This window comes from Sparus aurata, chromosome 11 (assembly GCF_900880675.1).
Source record: "Sparus aurata chromosome 11, fSpaAur1.1, whole genome shotgun sequence".
Taxonomy (NCBI): Eukaryota; Metazoa; Chordata; class Actinopteri; order Spariformes; family Sparidae; genus Sparus; species Sparus aurata.
The window spans coordinates 5,666,408-5,686,284 of record NC_044197.1 but is presented as its reverse complement, the minus strand read 5'-3'; the positions used below and the strand labels follow the sequence as shown (position 1 = coordinate 5,686,284).

At 40.3% G+C, this 19,877-nt stretch overlaps 1 protein-coding gene across 2 annotated transcripts in view; it reads right to left on the bottom strand.

Moving 5' to 3' along the window:
• The window catches only part of ryk (receptor like tyrosine kinase), a 39,355-nt gene extending 20,016 nt beyond the window's left edge, over positions 1–19,339 (bottom strand). For both annotated transcript variants that reach the window (XM_030434316.1, XM_030434317.1), the window contains exons 1-6: positions 18,601–19,339; positions 4,231–4,352; positions 4,025–4,124; positions 2,815–2,946; positions 1,442–1,501; positions 667–817 (exon numbers count right to left, since the gene is read on the bottom strand). In XM_030434316.1, coding sequence (XP_030290176.1) covers positions 667–817; positions 1,442–1,501; positions 2,815–2,946; positions 4,025–4,124; positions 4,231–4,352; positions 18,601–18,820 — 785 coding nt within the window. In that variant the 5' untranslated portion in view covers positions 18,821–19,339. The remainder of the gene's footprint in view (positions 1–666; positions 818–1,441; positions 1,502–2,814; positions 2,947–4,024; positions 4,125–4,230; positions 4,353–18,600) is intronic.
• Between the last annotated feature and the right edge of the window lie 538 nt (positions 19,340–19,877).

The following is a 19,877-nucleotide window of genomic DNA, read 5'->3' as shown; positions in this document are numbered from 1 at the left end:
GGCACAAAAAACTTTTAAACTCTTTAATGTTTATTAAACAGACAATTATTTTCTTGATTTATCAAATAATTTGTTTATTCCTTTAAAAGTTAGGAATTTGTAGATGTCTGCAGATGCCTTTTTGTCTGGCAAACAGTCCAAAACCAAAAGATAAATCAGTTTACTAGTATAAAACACTATGAAAAAATGTACACGCTTTTTTTTTTTTGTTGCTAAAAAACACTTTTAAAAAGTTTTCAGACACAATGATTAAATCAAATGGCTTTCTCTCTAATCTTTGTACAATTTAAATGTATCACTGTCCTGATACCCAACTTCCTCAGATCAACATCAAGGAGAGGATGTGCAAGACTTCCTCTGACATTGATATCTGATAACCTGCATGGCTTCCTACAGACATCTGGAGAGAAGATTACAGGAACTGAACCACAGGAGAGCTAAAGTACAGGATTCATTTTGATATAATCCTCTCTGTGGAGATGACCTATTTTTGTTGGTCTTTGAGCAGCAGCATTCAGAAAACATAACTTTCACAGGTGACACATAGAAGGTCATAAATCTGCTGACTTGTGTCCTGGTTTTCATTAGCTCCAACAAGTGTATTTTGCTAAGATGATATATGACCATGACTAGGGTTTCTGTGGACAAACTTTAAAACAAACAAACCTGTCCTCCATCTCCACTCTCTTCATGCTGTGCAGGTGCAGTATGGCCAGGATAATGGCCACAAGGAAGATGACAATGCAGCACACACTCACGCTTATATAGAACACCTGGGTGGAGGTGGTGGGGGTGGTGGGGGTGGTCACACTGTTTGCTGATGAAAACAAGCCACACAGACACAGAAAAGGGAGAACCTCAGAAAAACAGGCAATCTTTGCACAGAAAATAGCATGCTCATTACAGGAAGCTTCAGCGTTAGCTATTATGAAAGAATCTGAGCAAAAATATGAGGTAAGGCGATGACATAAAGACCCGAGTGAGAGAGGGGGAAGCTCTAAGTGCACCGAGGGCTCCACTTTGGGTTAATGGAGGCCTTGAATACCCAGGATCCAGTGTCTGAGAGCTTTTCTCATCACCTCTCTAAAAGCCTCTGAGGGCCCCAGGTTCCTTGGGCCTACCCAAGCAGAAGGGAGACAACCCACTAATGGTACTTTGTTACTGAGGCTGTGGGCTCACAAAGAGTCTGAATAAATCCCACTGAAGAGGACTACCACACCGAGGGGTGGGGGCTGACAGAGTGCACTTCAACAGGAGACTGAATGTTTCTCTTTGGGCTCTGAAATCATACGCCTTTCTTATGGAAAGTTTGACTTATGTGCACTGCTATCCAGACTTCTTAGTACTAATCCAGCCTCAGTTTTATCAGGCTGATGCCACCTAATGATAGATGATACAAGGAGGAGTAAGTGGAGCAGTGTGTGGAGGCAAGATTACTTACAACCAGGCTGTGAAACATTGTTATTGTTGACGGGGATGGGAATCTTCTGGTCATCTATTCCTGTGACAGAGCCAGAAGGAGAGAGAATCATGTCAGACTTTATACACACAGCTACAGTATTTGGTGTAGTATGTGAGGGCAAAAAAAAATTGAATGAAGGTTAAAAAAAGTTTTCAGTAAGATCGACTCAAACAGAACCAAGAAATGATGTACTTCCACTACATGTCATGTACTTAAAATACAGCAAATCATAAGCGTTGCCACATTAAACAACTTAGTGTGAGATATTATTTTTATTTTTTATTTTTTACTTATTCAGACACGTTAAAGACAAAATAAGACAATAAAATAAGTTTTAATAATAATAATAAAAAATAAAATAATAAAATAATAAAATAAAAATAATAATAATAATAATACAAAAAGCAAACAAGCTTTGGAAACATCAGGCATACAGCAAATCACTAAATCCCACCCTAGGATGAGGTCAAAATGTTCTATGTAATCTAAAGATGTGTGTCTGAGAATTTCTTTAGGTTTTTTGAAGATCAATGTTGAAAGAAAAAGGGCAGAAGCCTCAAAGGAATTTAAACTACCAGAAAGGAAGATAGTCACAAAAATTTTTTTTTTAGTTTTTTTTGTACATTTCCTTAAAAAGGCTCCTAGGATCCTCTACTACAACACTACACGTCTAATAAGGAAATAGAGTTGACAAGCGGGATTGCTCAGCGTACGCTCTCAGTTCCACTCAGGCGTACAAAGACTCTCTTATGGCTGCTAATTTGACTCAAAATAAGATGGGGACATTTTTTTTTTCCCCACGAGACATATGACGAGAAACCTCATAGCCACATATAATTATCTTCAGGCAGTTTGAAAATAGCACAGAACTGAAAAACTCAAAATACAAAACCTATAGATCGCCCACGGTAACTCTTTAGAATTCAAGCCAATAAAATTCTCCACAACCCTTTACGATCTGCATAGAATATACTTTGGGAAGAAATACAATATGTTATCCAAGTGTCATAACAGTGCGTGCTACAGCTTCTATTAGGTCAAAACCAGTCGGCCAGTCTCACAGCAGACATCTTTACGTGTCATAGCGGGAGAAGGACAGGTGTTCTTAATAACATTAACGATGGCTCTGTTCCACTGAAAAGTCCCAGTGAGTCAGCGGGCACAGCCATCATTACTGTTATTAATTTCACCTGTGCTTCCCCTGCTGTGACAAGTAAAGACGTCCGTCATGAAAAAGCTCCACGGGTGGATAAATAATAATACTGACTAAAAATGAAATAATAAGTAAGGCTGGACTTCTCCCTTGATGTGTACTTCTGCCCATATAAATCAGCTGATATGAAAATACTTACTTTTATAGCACATTTTCCTCCTCTTGAAGTTGAGCACTGTGTAGTTGTTGGCATGGATGGTCAGATTTAGCTGCACTGTTAAAACAGCCTCTCCATCTACCTTGCCGGAACAGAGGAGGTCCACTCTAAAGACTGTAGAAACACACACACACACACACACACACACACACACACACACACACACATCAATTAAAGAAATGTTGTGTCCTGAGATGCATATCTTGTTTAAATCTATGCCAGCAATCACATTTTTGGGGATGTATGAACTGTAAAGATTAACTTTGTTGTTCATCGGACTCATGAAATTGTTACAATTTTGTATATAACTTTGTCATAACTGTCTGAGGGCTGTGAATGTAAATAGATGCTCACTTTTTAAGTTCAAATGTTCATATGTGCGATGTATGATTTCACAATGACTTTACAGTATTGCCAAGAAATTAGAAATATAGAATCTAATTCTGCAATGCACCATTTTACTGGAGGTTAAATGCCGGACGATTTCTTGGCTCTAAGCATCAGGCAACCAGCAGGAAATTGCCATTTTTGGCCAAGAAATAGTTGGGCACATAACCCCCCCCCCCCCCCCCCCCCACACACTGAAATGTCTCTTTTTCATATGTGTGTTTTTGTATGGATTAAAAAAATAACAGATATATAATGCCCTAATTAGAGATCGTTATAAAGGACATTAATGCCGAAGACCATTAGGCAGTATGCCCCCGTAAAATTATGTTTTGCATGTGTAATTTGCAGCCTAATATACTCTCTATATAAGCATTTAATAAGTCGTGTAAATATCCAAGACTGAGTTATGAGAGTAGACCATCTAATTGCCATTAATTAGCTTATATAAAAGTTGCCAGCTCATGTTAAACCCTATAATTTCTGGTGTATTCAGATAAGCAGTCAGTTTTTCATTCATCATCAAATCGCTCTAAAAGTGATGCCAACGATAATGTTCGCCACTGTTGTTGTCATTGTAGTTATGGTTTGGACTCCACCACCCACTTGGTTGTTGGAAAGATGTTTAAAATAATCTTTTTATAGATATTGTAATAGTAATCGTTCTTGGTGTGGACAGTCCATTACTCTGTTTCCAGACTTTATGCTAAGCTAAGTTGCTGCTGGCTCCAGCATCATATCTAACAGATAGATATGATAGTAGTATCAATCTTTCAATCTTCAAAAGGGCAGATATTTGACATACCAGAGGGAACATGGGGCACCTCCCCCTGACTGGAGATATTGCTCTGTGGTTGGTCCATGACAATAGGGTTCTCCATTTGGAAACCAAGCCGGTATTCAACCTATAAACAAACAACACATAAACACATCAATATCTGCTTTCTTGTACATGTCTGCAAGGCAAATTACTTAAGTGATTTATCAATAATTTCGAATGCGGAGGCTTACCTTTGTCTTAGAATGCCACGTGAAGTGGAGGCTGTTGGTCTCACTGGGCACAGGCAGGGTGAAGGAGAGAGCGTAATAATTCACCACATTGTCTCGTACATAGTACAGCTCTGCGTCCAGGCCTGTGTGAGGACAGAGGACAGAAAATTGTACCATATGAGAAAATGCTGATGACCCATTTAATGAACATCACCAAGAGAAATGACTACACTGGACATAGAAGACAAGAAATTTCTATTTTTGAGGTAGATTCTCACACACATACACACACACACACACACACACACACACACACACACACACACACACACACACAGAGACAGACCAAAGACATAAAGCCTGAGGAAACTGGTAAAATATCCAGTCAAACTGCCAGCTTGGATTAGAAGGGTTTCCCCCCAATATGAGAGATGGACTGACCACATCTGTTAGTACTTTGAGACCTCTTAGTGCCCGAGTGAAAAACTTCAAACATTTCAAGTGAGACAACATCCAAAATATGACCACAATTTTCTTTCCAGGACACCAAATTGGGCAGGGGAAGGGTTAAGAGGAGGGGCCTTAGATAGAAAAATGTGAACTTGCATACATCAACCACAGTCAAAGCATTCAGTCTTTAGTGAGTACAGAGTTTAGGAAATGCCATAATGCTAGCTAGATGGGCTGGTACTGTATGAAGTGTTTTCCTTCTTACTCTCTTTAACAGAGTCAAAGCTAAACAGTTGTTTTTGCGGCATCAAAAGTCATTAATGTGTGCTGGTGAAATCCCCAACCCTGGCCTGGGGCAGTGCTATCAGTCCTTGAAAGCGTCTGGCTGGCAGAGTGGGGTCTGTCTATCAGTCTCTGAGTATCTAGTTGAAAGAAAGGGGAAGAATGTGCCCAGGCTCCCCCAATACCCTTAGGCTGTCTCTCACAGCTCTGGCTCATAGACCTTTCTCACATTGGCTCAATTAAACACATTCTCAAGTATTTACCAAGTCAGAGAGGGGATGGGTGTTACATAAAGTAGTGTAAGCCAGAGAGTTACACTGATGGCTTTCTTTTCCTTTAATAAAGAAACTACTAATGTTAAACCTAAGGTTACATTTTGGTCAATACATGTTAAATTAAATGTACAGTTCAATAATTGTATATGGTTAATAATTTGTATATGTTAATAATGACTGACTAGCTAAAGAATTAAAGTTCATTCTTAACCTGACCATACTGTCAAACTCAATTTAGAGAGTTTAATCTAACTCTGTAGAGAAATATAGATTTTAATTTGCAAAAGACATATTTGTATTAATGGGTAGGTAACATAGGTGTATAAGTCTTAGTTGAAATATTATTCTGCAGTATTGCAGCATACTATATTCCAGGGCTGCATGACATGGTAAAAAAATTCCTAGTGCAATCGTTTTTACAGACATTTGCAGCAAGATTCCCAATTAGTGGGAGTGACAATCTAGGCATCAGAATATTCACATTCCAAAAATATTAAGACTGTGTTGATATAACAAACAAGCTTCCTTATATCAGACTTGTAGACCAGGACAGCTCTTCAACGCTACAGTATCACATTATAATGCTGTTATTTATCAATATCAAAAAAGGGAAACCTCTATAAATTGAAAATTGCACTTAGCCATACCACAATTTCGATAACACTTCAATTAAATTGTGCAGCACTATATTCAGGGTTCGTACACATTTTTCAAGGTCACATTCAAGCACTTTTCAAGCACTTTGAAGGGTCATTTACAAAATTTTCCAGCACCTTATCGTTGGGGTAAAATACATATCTACAGGAATATATATACTCATGATTATTTTTTTTCACTTTTTATCACAGTTATGTACATTGTATTATGCTGTAAACATCTAAAATGATGTTTCATAAAAGCAAAAACTTTAGAAATTAAAGGAGAACACAAAGTTTTATCCAAAAAAAGGGAAGCCACTTGACATCCTTCAGGTACACTTGCACCGAGACAAAGAGAGACTTGAGAGCACCCTGTAATTTTGTTACAAAATTACAAAATTACCCTGTAAAATGTTTGCTTATTCATCAAAGTTTATTAATACTGAACGTGTCATCAGTCCAAATTGCATCAAATTCACCTTCTCCTCAGCCATCCTTCTCTTTTGCTACCAGGCTGCATGTGTGATGATTCACACACACACTGATTTTATTTCTCCTTGTAATAAGCAAACTATCCAGTCTGATCCCAATGTTGCCAAGACACAGAGTTATAATGTCAAGCACTTTAAAGCACTTAAAATAAAATCCAAGCACTTTTCAGACCTTGAAAACACAACAAATTCAAGCACTTTCACAGATTTCAAGCACCCGTACAAACCCTGTATATTCAAAGATAAGCCGATTAAAGGAATTCTTTTATTATCTTTTTTTTTTAATAAACTTACATTAGCTTTGCTAGTCATTTTTGCATTTATTGGCATGAATATGATTTTTTGGGGCTAATTTACAGACAAACAGTCACCTTGTCATGCGTTCCCTGTAACATAGACGGCCACTTGCTGAATGTATTGTCATGTATTCACTCTCCTGAGAGAAATATTAGGCTAACTAATGTTCGCAGCTAATTTTGCCAGTCTGTCTTCTGGTGCTGAGCATGTACAGTAGGTAGAGTTTATGTTTATAACTTTTTGGCTGAAAACAGTATAGACTGCAGAGTGATAACACATGCTAAAATCTGTGTGGACCTCTTTAACATTACACACACAGCAATCTTATCCATTGACAACATAAAATGTTTATTACAGTATCTTTCAGCCAAGCAATCGGAATATCAGAATAAGAAAATGCTGTGATAAATGTACTCTATAGTGATCCAGTCTGAAATGTTGTTCAGACTGCGCAACTCTTCTGTGCAGTCTCTCCTGTGTGTATTATAAAATGTTGGCAGTAACCACACAGCCACACAGTTTAGTCATGTCATAACTGCCCTTCTCATGCTCACCTCAACATGTGGCCACACTGCTTTGATACCAATTAAACTACGCAACCAGACAAAAAGGCCAAACGGGGATCAGTGTGAGCTCAAGTGTGTCCCTCCCACAACACCATAGCCATCCACCCCAACTGCAGCAACCTCAAAACAGGAATGTGAAGGAATGGCAACAGGAGCCCGTCGGTGTACACAGACAGAGAACAAGTGGTTCCCGGGGGTTAAGGACGTTGAACCATGCACTGCAGCTTCATCACTGACTCACACTCTCTGCTCGCAGGAATCTGATAACAGCATTACTAGAAGGTGTGCCTGTAAACAAGATTCTTGTTAGTTAGTGTTTGGTCACAACATACAAAGTGCTTCGCTACATCATCGTGGTGTTTGCCACTCCAGATGCGAACATCTCTCGCGCTCCAGTCTTCTTAAAACACTAATGGAAAATAACAACATCGTTTTGAACTCCAGCAGGATGACTTGGCAGCATGTTGTGTTTTGAAGGATTATTTCCTGCTGGACATTTCCATTTCTCTCTGCTGGTGTGGAGTGATTAACAATAGCAAGGGCAGAACAAACTGTGTCACCTGCACTGATCTGAAAACACTCAACTCCAGCACACTTGAGCATCAGAATCTAAATTAACTCTTACAGTGACGATTCCTTTATTTTGTGAAAGCTGTTTACCATACTGCATGAAATGAAATCTGCAGGTGGTAGCTGGGTCTTTGGCATTGCGGCTACAGTCTCCTGTTGTTCCCAACAAATCTAGAGATCAGTCTAGGGCTGGCGAGCATGGCCTTACAATAATATCACAGTATTTTAGAACTACCCAGAAGTTAGGACTGGGTGACAAAAACAAATATCACAATCCTCTTTTTACCTAATAAGCTCTACTTCAGGACTATGACTATTGGTACAACAAAATACTGAAACCAAGGAACTGCCTGCAGAGCTCAGAGACAGGATTGTGTCGAGGCACAGATCTGGAAAAGGCTACACATTTTTTTCTGCTGCATTTTAGGTCCCGAAGAGCACAGTGGCCACCATAGTTCTTAAATGGAACAAGTTTGGAACAACCAGGACTCTTCCGAGAGCTGGCTGTCCAGCCAAACTGAGCGATCGGTGGAGAAGGGCCTTGGTAAGAGAGGTGAACGAGAACCCGATGGTCCCTGTGGCTGAGCTCCAGAGATCCTGCGTGAGGATAGGAGAAACTTCACTCCACCAATCTGGGCTTTATGGCAGAGTGGCCAGACGAAAACCTCTCCTCAGAGAAAGACACATGAAAGCCTGCTTGGGGGTTTGAAAGAAGAAAAAAAGGTCCCTGCATGACACTTAGAATGTGAGAAACAAGATTCTCTGGTCTGATGACTCCAAGACTGAACTGTATAGCCTCTGGCCGAAGGTTTACCCTCCAACGGGACAATGACCAGCCAGAGCCCTGACTTGAACCCAACTGAACATCTCTTGAGAGACCTGAATATGGCTTTCTACCGACGGTCCGCACCCAACCTAACAGAGCTCGAGATGATCTGCAGAGAAAATCCCCAAATCCAGGTGTGCAAAGCTTGTTGCGTCACACCCAAGAAGACTCCATGCTATAATCGCTGCCAAAAGGTGCCTCGGCTGTCGGTCTGAATCCTAATGTCAATGTGATATTTCAGTTTTTCCCTTTGTAATAAATTTGCGACAATAACATATGTAAAATTCTGTTTCCACTTTATCATTATGGTGTATTGCATGTAGATTGATGAGGGAACATTTTAGAATAAGGCTGCAACATAAAATGTGAAAAAAGCGAAGGGGTCTAGCATAGACCCTCCTTTCAATTCACCCAACTCTAGAGAAGGAGCTGCTACAGAAGTGACAAGAATAGGTAGTGTATGAGTGTACCACACTCAGCATATTTCTGTGACATGCTTGCCTGCTTCCTCAACTTGTGTTGTTCCAATTACACAGTCACTCCTAATATCTTTAAGAGTCTGGTTAATCTTGTCTTTAAAGTCAGTCAATTCCTTCTGTTTATCCTCTCTCAGTGTGTGGCCATAAAAGTCAGCTCGCTCTTTACATCAGAACGAACTATCTCGTTCTTGGCATGTGTAGTAGATTTGGTCGCTAATAGTTCATAGCTAGATGGGTTAGGAACATTTTACTAACAGCTATATTCTCAACAGGAACCTTAGCATTTTTGAGGCAGCTGAGTCGGAGTAATCAAGCCAAATGAGAGAGAAAGACTGCTAGCCAAACACTCGGACACTGCCCATTAAATGCCATTTGAGATGCCATGCAGTACATCTGTTGGAAAATAATGAAAGATCGTCAGATGCCTAACAACTTCATTGGTTTCATTGGGATTCAGCACAAAACAAACCACATGTTCTTTTCCATGAAACACCCTGCTGACATTCCTAGAGTACCAACACATTATACCTATGACCTTCCCACATTCAATCCTATCCTGTTGACCACTGAGCAGCTCCACTGGAGTAGGATTTAAGTACCTTGCTCAAGGGCTCATCGACAATTCTTTCACTGTGGGAGGATTACTCACTCACTTCTCCATCCGACCTTTCTTTTACCAATTGAGACACAGAAATTGACATGGATACTTTAAGATAACATCACACATAAAGTCTTATAAATATACTAAAATAGGCCCTTCTTTTCATATACAGATGTCAACACAAGAATATAAGTCGTGGACTAATAAATCAGAGTTTGTCTTGACATTTTGGTCTACAAAGCTTTAAGTCGACATGCAGTGTTCTCCTGCAAGCAGTGGATCACGTTGCAGACTTTGAAAGAGGAGAACAAAAGGTGGCAGTGGCCAGGTGGTAAGGTCCAGGACAGATACAACAAAGACCCTCTTGTGCGCACAGTCGACACTATACCTCCCAAAGCCTTCATCCCTGAGTGCTCAGGAGATAAACACTCCCTCCAGCCTCTCACTGGGAAGATACTAGAGCCACATTGACCAAGGAAGGAGAAAATGAGGGCCTGCGTGAAACTCTATCAACTGGAAACTCCAAACAAATCCACAGGCATGAATGAGGCAGGAGAAGGGGAAGGATAATGTACAACGGATCTCAAGATCTGAGATATCTGACAAACAAGAAGGCTACAAACTGAGGACACCAGGTTGGACTGTGTTTGAAAAAGACATCATATAAAAGTAACCCAATGCTATGGTCTCTGGATTTGATAGGTAGTTTAGTCTGTCATCTGACACGATAAAAAGGAATATCAAGAATGATCACCACAGGAGTACGTCCATCAGAAGAGTCTGCTGCCAACCGACTTGCTTAGGATAAGAGTAGGAAAAGGACTCACACGACTGATGACACATTTGAACTAAATTCAGAAAAGGCAGCACTTTATGTGCTGACTGAAACGATGGCAGGTTAAACTCTCTAATACAGGGCATGTGTCGTCACTTTTTAAATTCAGCAAGGACAGTAGACTTTAATAGTGACACGACACTTTGTTCAAAATGCATATAACAAAATATTTAACAGTTTTTCTCAAGAAAATACAATTTTGGCTTTGAAATCCCAGAATAGCCACCCTTTGATTTAATCATATCCCCTCTAATACGAGGCATTAGGTTAACAATTTGAGCAGGAAATCACCTGACATGTCATCCCATCTCACAGTCAGCTCTCTCAGACATGTAGGGCAGTTGAGAGGTTGTTTTGGTTCAACTCTCTATTTGGGTTATGAAGTCTGCAAAATCAAGTGCGTGACTTGAGTTGTTCTCAAGTCAATCAGACAACTTTTAGGTGTAGTAAGCAAGAAATGTTCAAGTTTAATGGAAACAGAATCTTTAGGTTACTGAACACACCAAAACGTCAGACCTGCGTGGAGCAATGAGGAGACTGTAACCTTTCTCAAATGAATACACAAAAACAAACATAAGTACCTTATTTCAATCTTGTTTTCAACAAAGTTTTCATTTTGACTGGCACAATTTTTCATTTTCTAACCCTTTCACGAAATTAAGTTGGCGAGCTCTGGAGGAAGCACCAGAGGCAAGACTGAAGCTTCTGGAGGAGCAAACACACGGAGTGACACCGGATTCTGCTCTGATCCAGAGCCGTTTATCACAGCGAGGATTACCAAATTGATTTACTTCCCTTCGACTTGTCTGCAGAATTGAGCAAGAGGTACTGACTTACTGATTTACTGTAATTAGTCTCTCCTCTCACTGCTGACTGGAGGGGAAATGTACATCACTTCATGAACTGACTGACAAGAGAGAAGTCTGGTGAGTGCTGATCTAAAAACAGACACACAAACCCTTGCTGCCTGCTGTTTTTCACCATGTAACAGCTAATATACAGTATTCTAGCCTTTTGGTGTGAAAAAACAAACAATTTTGCAGCTAATTAGTTTTTGGGGTAATGCCGTCATAAAATATGATGATGACAAAACTTCAACAAAAGCTTTGAATTAAAAAAAAAATAAAGCAAAGACATTCAGCACAGCGTCAGCTTTTTCACTGGCAGCCATGCACCTTTTCATGGTTAAGGAATGGCGTTACTGCATGTCCCAACAGAAAACCACCATGTTTTCTTTACTTCCAGCTACAAAAGCATCAAAGTATCAGTGTTTTTATATGAAAAGCCTAATAACAATGGAGAATAAAACTATCATGATTTATGTAGTATGTTATTTGAAAAACACAACCAAACATCCAGACCAAAGTCACTAACTAAGCTTTAATAGTTGGCCCACAAGAGCAGCACTCGAGGCACATCTGAAAGCATCTTCCAGCTAGAAGAAAAACACACATTAAGTCACAATCTCTGTGGTTTTCTTTGACTCGCTTCAAAGAAACCATACATCAGTTTCCCTCTTTTATTCTATGAAGTGCCCTGAGGGCAGACAAGGATGAAGGCAGAGTAAGGAAACTAAGCAAGGCTGTCTGCCGCACTCCCTTTATAGGCACTTCGTTGATGGTTATTCATTGCTTAAAGGGGCTCCTTAGTTTACTCAACAAATATCAAATGGTTTACTGAAAAAATGATTAGCTGTTTGCAGCAGAATAACTTCATCTTGAGCTGACTAACAGGTCTTTTAGGAGGTCTCACGCACCCACCGTATTCATCTATTTTTGGAAGCTGTTTTACATGGGCAGCTTTGTGAGCATAGCTGCAGTTTGAACGCCTGAGCTGTGTGTGCAAAGTCAAATATTTTTGTATTTTTTTAGGGTTAGAAAGGTGTGCTTGGTAACTAATTATATTATCTTAAAACAGCTCCAGAAAAATCTGCAAAATTAATTCAGTATAACTCAAACATGAAAGCAGTTCCAATAGAATTACAGTGCAACGCGCAGGAAAAAACATGACCATATATTTCCGTTGCCGATGTTCCAATTTAAACACAAGAGCAACAATTTACAAAATGGGAATCTCCTGTAAAGCAGCGACTCATCTTTTGTCTAAGCGCAGCAGCTTTTAGACAAAAGATGTGAAAGCAGGGGCTCCGCTATTCAACCACAGGATCCTTGGAGAGTGGCATGAAGGAAATGAATGCTGCTGCCAATCACTCCTCACTGTTCACAGGCTCTTTTTCAAAGCCTCTGCTTGCCTTTCAGCTCTTTGGAGGAGGGGAGAGCGGCTGGTTAACCGACATGCACTTGGCTCTCGGCGATTTTACACACTTGCTCACATTTTGAAGAAGCCATTTTTACCAGTTTATCTGGAGGAATTCCACCAAACTCTGATAGGGTGGTTGGAAAAAAAATACCACATTGCTAGGATTTTCCCTGATGGAAGACACAATTAAATAAAATGGAAAATGTAATTGCTTTTTAAGGTAACAATGTGAGGTAGCTGGAATACCAGGTGGAGATTGTCTGATCAGAGTCCGTCAACAACTGTTGCTGCACAACCAACACACATGTTTCCCTTTCCCACGAGCAAAGTATTGGAAAAACTATTTTAATGAGGAACTGCTTATTTTGTCTGCACAATACTAATTTTGGTTGGGGACCTGGGAGCTTTGGTTTCGCTTTGACTGGAAAAGGCCAGATCTACTACAGAGACATAGTACGTATGCCATGCAAGCTAGAAAACAGACTCTCACAGGGCTTACTTTCCACCAAGAAACATTCCTCAGAGTAATGTGTTAAGGATCAAGCCGACAGTGATTCTACCATGGAAAACTGGGCTTGAAAGGTCATTATTATAAGAGACAGCAAATGAATATACAGAAAACGTATTTATACTTCATCCCTCATCTTCTGAACTATCACATGGAAGGTCAGAACGCCAGGAAAGACGGAAAGAAAGAAACCTATTGAAGCCTATAAAACCAATGCCATAGCTTGGGTCATGGGCCTCATGAATGTAGTCTCTAACACCACTTTTAACCCCAAATTAGCATGTATATGCAGCTTTTCAAATGCGGGTAAGCCCGCTAAAAATAGGTGTTTGACTTTTTTAACTTTGCCAGGAGATGAGTTTGCCTCTCCGTGTGTAATTTTTGTGCAGTAAAACGGGAAACATTAGAAAGCAAAGGATCAAGTTTTAAAAGTCTTAATCGGTGTTCTGAATTAGACGCATCATTTTTTCCAGGGCTGATAACAGAAATTGCTTAAGAGTGAGACATCTTGCTTCTTTCTGTTCTCTGCTGAGTTTCACATGTGCAGTAACAACAGAGGCTGACAAGCAAAGAAGCCACTAAAAACATTTACTTTTTAAATATCTTTTACGTTCAGTCAAACTCAGCGCTGACTGAACAATGTTAAAGTGCTGCTTGAACAGAGACGGATACAAAAATGTGGTCATGGTGGCAGCCATAACTTTGAAAAATGTCAAACCATTGTGCTGTGTGCACCCCGGTGTTTTCATCACAGCTGATTTGAGGTGGAGACAATAAACACCAATGACTACTGCACAGTAGTGTGTTAACACACATTCACATTAAAGACAAAAGCCAGATGCTAGTGGGTGTAAGTGGGTTTTTTCTATGTGAAAGGGGTATACGAGTTGCCTAGTGCTTAATGAACAGTGTGATACAGCCAACACTTACATATGGTACCAGCTGGTGCCGTAACAGTTAAATACTTGGGGTTGTCATTTAATAGACCTATGAAAAATTAATCAGCTGTTTCATATAATTTTAAACTGATTTATTCGTTGGGTTTCAAACTGTTGGTCGGACAAAATAAGAGATCTGGATATGTCAACTATGATCTTGATAGGTCAACTATGTCTTTCAACCTTTTGTTTCCTGCTCATGAATACATTTAACCTTTACGGCTCCTCAATACACTCCAGAAATCTGTAACTGTTAACACTGAAGTCTGGAAGAATGAGGTGGTTTTACATCTATAAAGACCAAGTGTGATCTCAGTACCAGCTTTTGACCGAAATCGGCATATGTCCCTATAACTTGTCATGTTAAGCAACACAATTCAAACCCAGGATTCAGGCATTGGGTGCAGGGTAGGGGTTCAAGAGACAGACGGTTCACAACCCATTAGTCATATGCAAAAACAATCAGGGATGCTGCCTGCAGTTCATCCGTAGTCAAACACGCTGTGTATGCAAAACCCTGTTTCAATCCAAGCATGACTTTTCCTGTTCCTTACCAACCCCCTGAGGCTCAGGTATTTTGTTAAAGTTATCAAAATGAAACCCTGAATGGACAGTCCATCTGTTCGAGAAGCAGAGAGACCACAGCAAGGCTGCATTACTTGGTGATGTCACTTTTTCCCTCTAACAATAATGTCTCTATGCTTTATTGGCAAATACAATTGTATTACTTCATTGTTATCATTTGCAATGAATAGGAACCCAGTGGAGCCAATGAATTTCAAAACCCTAAAAATGGTCAGGACGGAGTTCAGTGAGGATTTTAAAAGTTAAACTTCTTTCCATTATTTAAAGTTTTAGAGGTGATCAGCTCTAAACAATGGTATGATGTGCCTCAAGATTTCACTGGAAGACTCTGACTATGTGTCACTATCCACCAGCTGTCAGTTATTTACACTAACGAGGTAGATGGTTAGCAGTTCACAGTGACATGAGCAAATTGTACAGATACCAGCATACTGAGGGCAACAGCCAAGACTGTAATTTTGCAGTCTGGTCAGCTGCAGATATGAACATATATTGGTTACACTGGACAAAATCGGCCTGTCTGAAAGAAGCAGCCCACAAAAAATATCTCACCTCCTACAGCTTGTTAAAACATCCTTTATCTGTGGTTTGGCTGACTTGCAATCTTTTTTTCTTGTGACTCTCAAATTTCCATTTTCACCTCACAAAAAGGCAGACCTTTTGATTTGTCTTTGTTGCTTAGGTGTAACAACAACACTAACAATGGCTCCATTTCATTAAAGTTTCCCCAGGCCATCAAAGTGAGCCAGTATGAACAACACCAGGACCCTGAAACTGAAGCAGCTAAATGGACTTCAGCCATCATTCATTCTATTATATACACACCTGTGATTTTCCTGCTATAGACATGTCAAGATGTATTCTGTAAAATAGCATGATTTTGCTGGCTCACTGAGTAAATCGATACATGGCCAGATATCTATGGCTACCTTAGCTTGAATGTTTTCTAATGTCCCAAAATCAGAATTTCATCCAGACCCCATCTTGGTATAGTTATCCCTGTTGCTCTGGATATTTGAGCCCAACCGATGTATTATCAGCCAGAGATTATGATGGAGAAAAAGATGCTTGGGAAAATCTAATAATTAATTTCTAAGTGACGATTACTGTTTCAGTGCACTGATGTCATTTTGGACGATAAACTTTATAGTCAAACTGTTAAATATCTTGCTGTGGTTACATCGTCATCATTGCAAAAAAAATGTCTGTATAACAGCTGATGTATCAGAATTTTATCACTCTCAAATAAAGTTAGCAGCATTGGCCCCAAAAATTGGTTATTGGTCGACCCTTCAGGATATCTTAATGTTTAATACAAGTTTCTCCAGAAACTCTGCAACATTAAACCGCTGCAGGAAACTCTTTGGAGTTCATAGAATGACTTTAGTAGATTACATTATTTTTTAGTCAACAGTTAGTGGTATTTAATGCAAGCTAACCTACGAAGCTGAGGTTTTAAAAATTGTTTCTACATTACCCTCTGCTGTACCGGCTGATTTAAAAACAACACAAACCGCCTATCTCCAGTGCCCATGTGATGCCAGCTTCACCACACAGTTTTTCCTAAAGTTTCCTCGCATCATGGAAGTTTCTCTCCACACATACTTTTAGCTCCCCCGCTCATAGTTGTCAAACATTAAAAGATTTCTCTAAACGACCAGACAAGGTTTCAAGCGAGCCACAAGAGAGGCCCTCATCTGGCAACACAAGATGAACTATAGCCTGATGGAGAAAAAGAAGAACCAAAAGGGACAGAGTCAGCCTACAGTCTAACACCAGGCAGATTATAGAGGGGAGGAAATGTTTTTTTTAAACAGCACAATACTTAAATCCTCTCAGCAAAAAGCCAGAGACCAAAACCATCTAGTTTTACTGTTTACATATTTTAAAGTATCAGAAGATCTAGTAAAACTCCCTAAATGTGCATCGACATGATGCTCATGTGTTGAAACATCAAAAAAGAGCCTAAACATAGACACACTCATTCTTATTCGATGGCTGGCAGCACTGAATAACTCTGCATATACTGAGCATATAGAGGTTCGTCAACACAAACCTGGACACAGTTAATGCTTTCTGCTGGGGGAATGGACGACTCATTTTGCTGAGACCTGATGAATCACATCAGATGCCAAACTGCTGATGCTACTACAAGATGATGATACATTTCTTTACAGCAGCTGCACATTTATCAATTGCAGTATCAGCTTCCTCCCTCCACAAAGACTTTACACACTAGCACGTCTACCCGTTCATTAGGCTGTACAGTGGCACTCACATGGCAAATGACTAGTTCCAAACTGCTCCCTCCAGACGTCTTCGGTAAACCCTAAATTAACAATTTAGGACCAATCCATGGATTGGCTTGAAACTTGGCATCAGGATAAAGGATATTAGTGTATTTACGGCCAAATTGAGAGGGAGAAGGAGGTTTTTTTTTGTGTGTCAAGAAGCAAACATAAAGACACAACTTTGTACATCATCCACAGCTGCACAATGCCCTCCGACAGCACTATCAACACTCTGGACCACACTGACCTCCCTTCAGCTCACTTCATATAACCCAACCCTGACAACTCAACCACAAATATGGCCAATCTGCTTATTGTTTTTAAATGTACGGTTTAGTCACTTCCTCCTTTCCAGAATTCCTGGTGACACATCAGAAGGCCTTTCTTGATGCAGACGAGGTAAAACTCACCAACAGCTGTGAATCCGCTTCTGGCTGCGTGTCCATTTTCTTAACGTTGGAACACTGTACATGACAGCTGTACTGATTTAAGTCAAAAGATCCAGATATGATATGTGCAGGTTTCGTCAAGCATTGCATCTTGATCTATACAGACTCTTGATAGCTACAGGTCAACTGTCAATTGTTTTTGTGATGGCACATGGTTCATTTCATGGTAGATGATTAATCTAACATATACCTACAGTGTGATGTCTTTGTAACAACAATTAATAACAATTAATTGTTATATTATTCTGTTATTTTCAAGCTGCAACAACAGGTCTTTTTTTTTTCCCTTCAATTTTTATAAGTGGTTCATCATTTCTGCCACATTTCAAGCAAAACTATTAAATATTTGCCGTTTTCCGGCTTCTGACATCTAAGAATTTACTGCTTTTCTTTGTCATGTCTTAAAACAGCCTTTGGGTTTCAGACTGTTGGTTGACCATTAGAAGCAATCTGAACGTCTCGCTTTCGCCTCCTGGAAATTGTGACGAGCGTTTCTTCCACACTTCTGACATTTCATTGACAAAAATTCTGCAAATTGGTCGATAATGACAATAAGTTAGTGGCAGCCTTCTTATCATTATAAGTCCAACTATCCCTCTGAAACCTTGTCAACTAACACATCGGCATGATCCTGAGGTTTTGGAAATGTTCAGTGATTCTTTTCCTTCATTTCAACTCAGTTTCAAGTTACCATGGGCTCACCACACAATTAGCACATCAAATGATCAAAGTAATAATGTGTGCAGCACATGTTGCCCTGTTCCGAGTGTTACAGTTAACTTTGCATACAGGCTTACAGACTTACATCTTGATCTCATGCTCTTTGGCTCAAAGTTAAAGGCTCTACTGTGTGGCAGGCAGGAAGCACTTAAAGTCGAATTACTGTTAGGCTAATCTCACACAATACGAGTCGGTTGTAATACTCCAGTGCAGTTCTGAGAGCAAAACTTCAGAGGTGGAGGGCTCAGTGGCACAGCTGCATCACAACACACACACACATACACGCGCTGATAAGAAAGTTTGAAAAGACTTTATATGCGGGCCTTCTTACCCAAAAGCTTCTTCACCTCCTCCACGCTCATGTAAATGTTGACACTGGGGCTGTTGTTGTTGTTGTTGTTGACGCCTGAGGGGCTGCTGGGGTTGTTAGCCAGGCAGCCTGCCCCCTCCAGCAGCAGGAGGAAGAAGAAGCCCCCGAGCCTCCACAGCACCGAGTGTGGCCAACCTCGGGACTCAGGCGGGCTGCCAGAGCCGTGAATCAACCCCAACATAGCAGTGGTCGTCTGGCTCGCAGTTGTTCTTCGCTGTTCGCCAATTTCTTTCTCATCCGTATCTGAAGTTAATCCCGAGAGGCAACATTACGAGTTACTTCACGCCGCAGCGCCACTTCTACACTGTTGCTCCTTTTCCCCCCTTACTAGCCTGGTTTTTGTCCTTACTTGCTAGCTCAGACGGGCTAAGTTAGCCGGAGCGGGCTAACTTTCGTCGGGTTGTGCTAACCGTCCGCGGTCAGACTGTCGGTTGGCTGTTGGAACGTTCGGGATATTTACAACGTTTTCCCGAGACGCGAAACACACACCGGATGTCGCCACGTTGAGGGACTTTGATTCACGCAGGCCAAAACGAAAGAAGGAAAAAAGTTCCACCAAGCAGCAAACTAGCTAATACATCCAGCTTCCTCCCTCCATGGGCTTTCCTCCCGTTGCTTTTTCCTCACTATCTCAGTTTTCACCCGGAGCAGGAGGAGGAGGAGGCGGTAGAGGAGGAGGAGGGGGGCAGCGGGGGCACCACTGCCCCGACTACAGCAGTGGCGTGATGCCTTCACGGGCCGTCGGAAATATTTCAGCAAGTGTGTCAGTGAACGGACCAAAAAAGGATAGAACCAGCTGAAGCAAGCAAAATGAGTTAGCCAATTAGTTACTTAAATCAATCAGTAATGGTCCGCCCTATTCAATCAGGCACTGTAAATTAAATCCAAGCATTTAATATATTCAATTTGTATTGTATTGTATGGGCCCATTCTCCAAAGCACTGCACTGTTTTCTTTCAATGTAAATGGTTGTATATGCGTTTGTGAATTTCAACAACGTATGTACAAATTTAGCATACAACAATTTATATTTGCATTTTAAGTTATAAAAATGGTTTGTTAAACATGTTTTTTTTTTTAAAATCAAACTTTTTCCCAATCGGATTTTGTGTTTTTTGTGTGATTTTTTTAGGTCCAATGGGAAAATATGTATTGTAAAGTATGTCAGAATGAAAGAATAACTGTCCAGTCAGAAATGTGAGGTTGTGCTGATAAAAACAACACCAAACAAGGCAAGG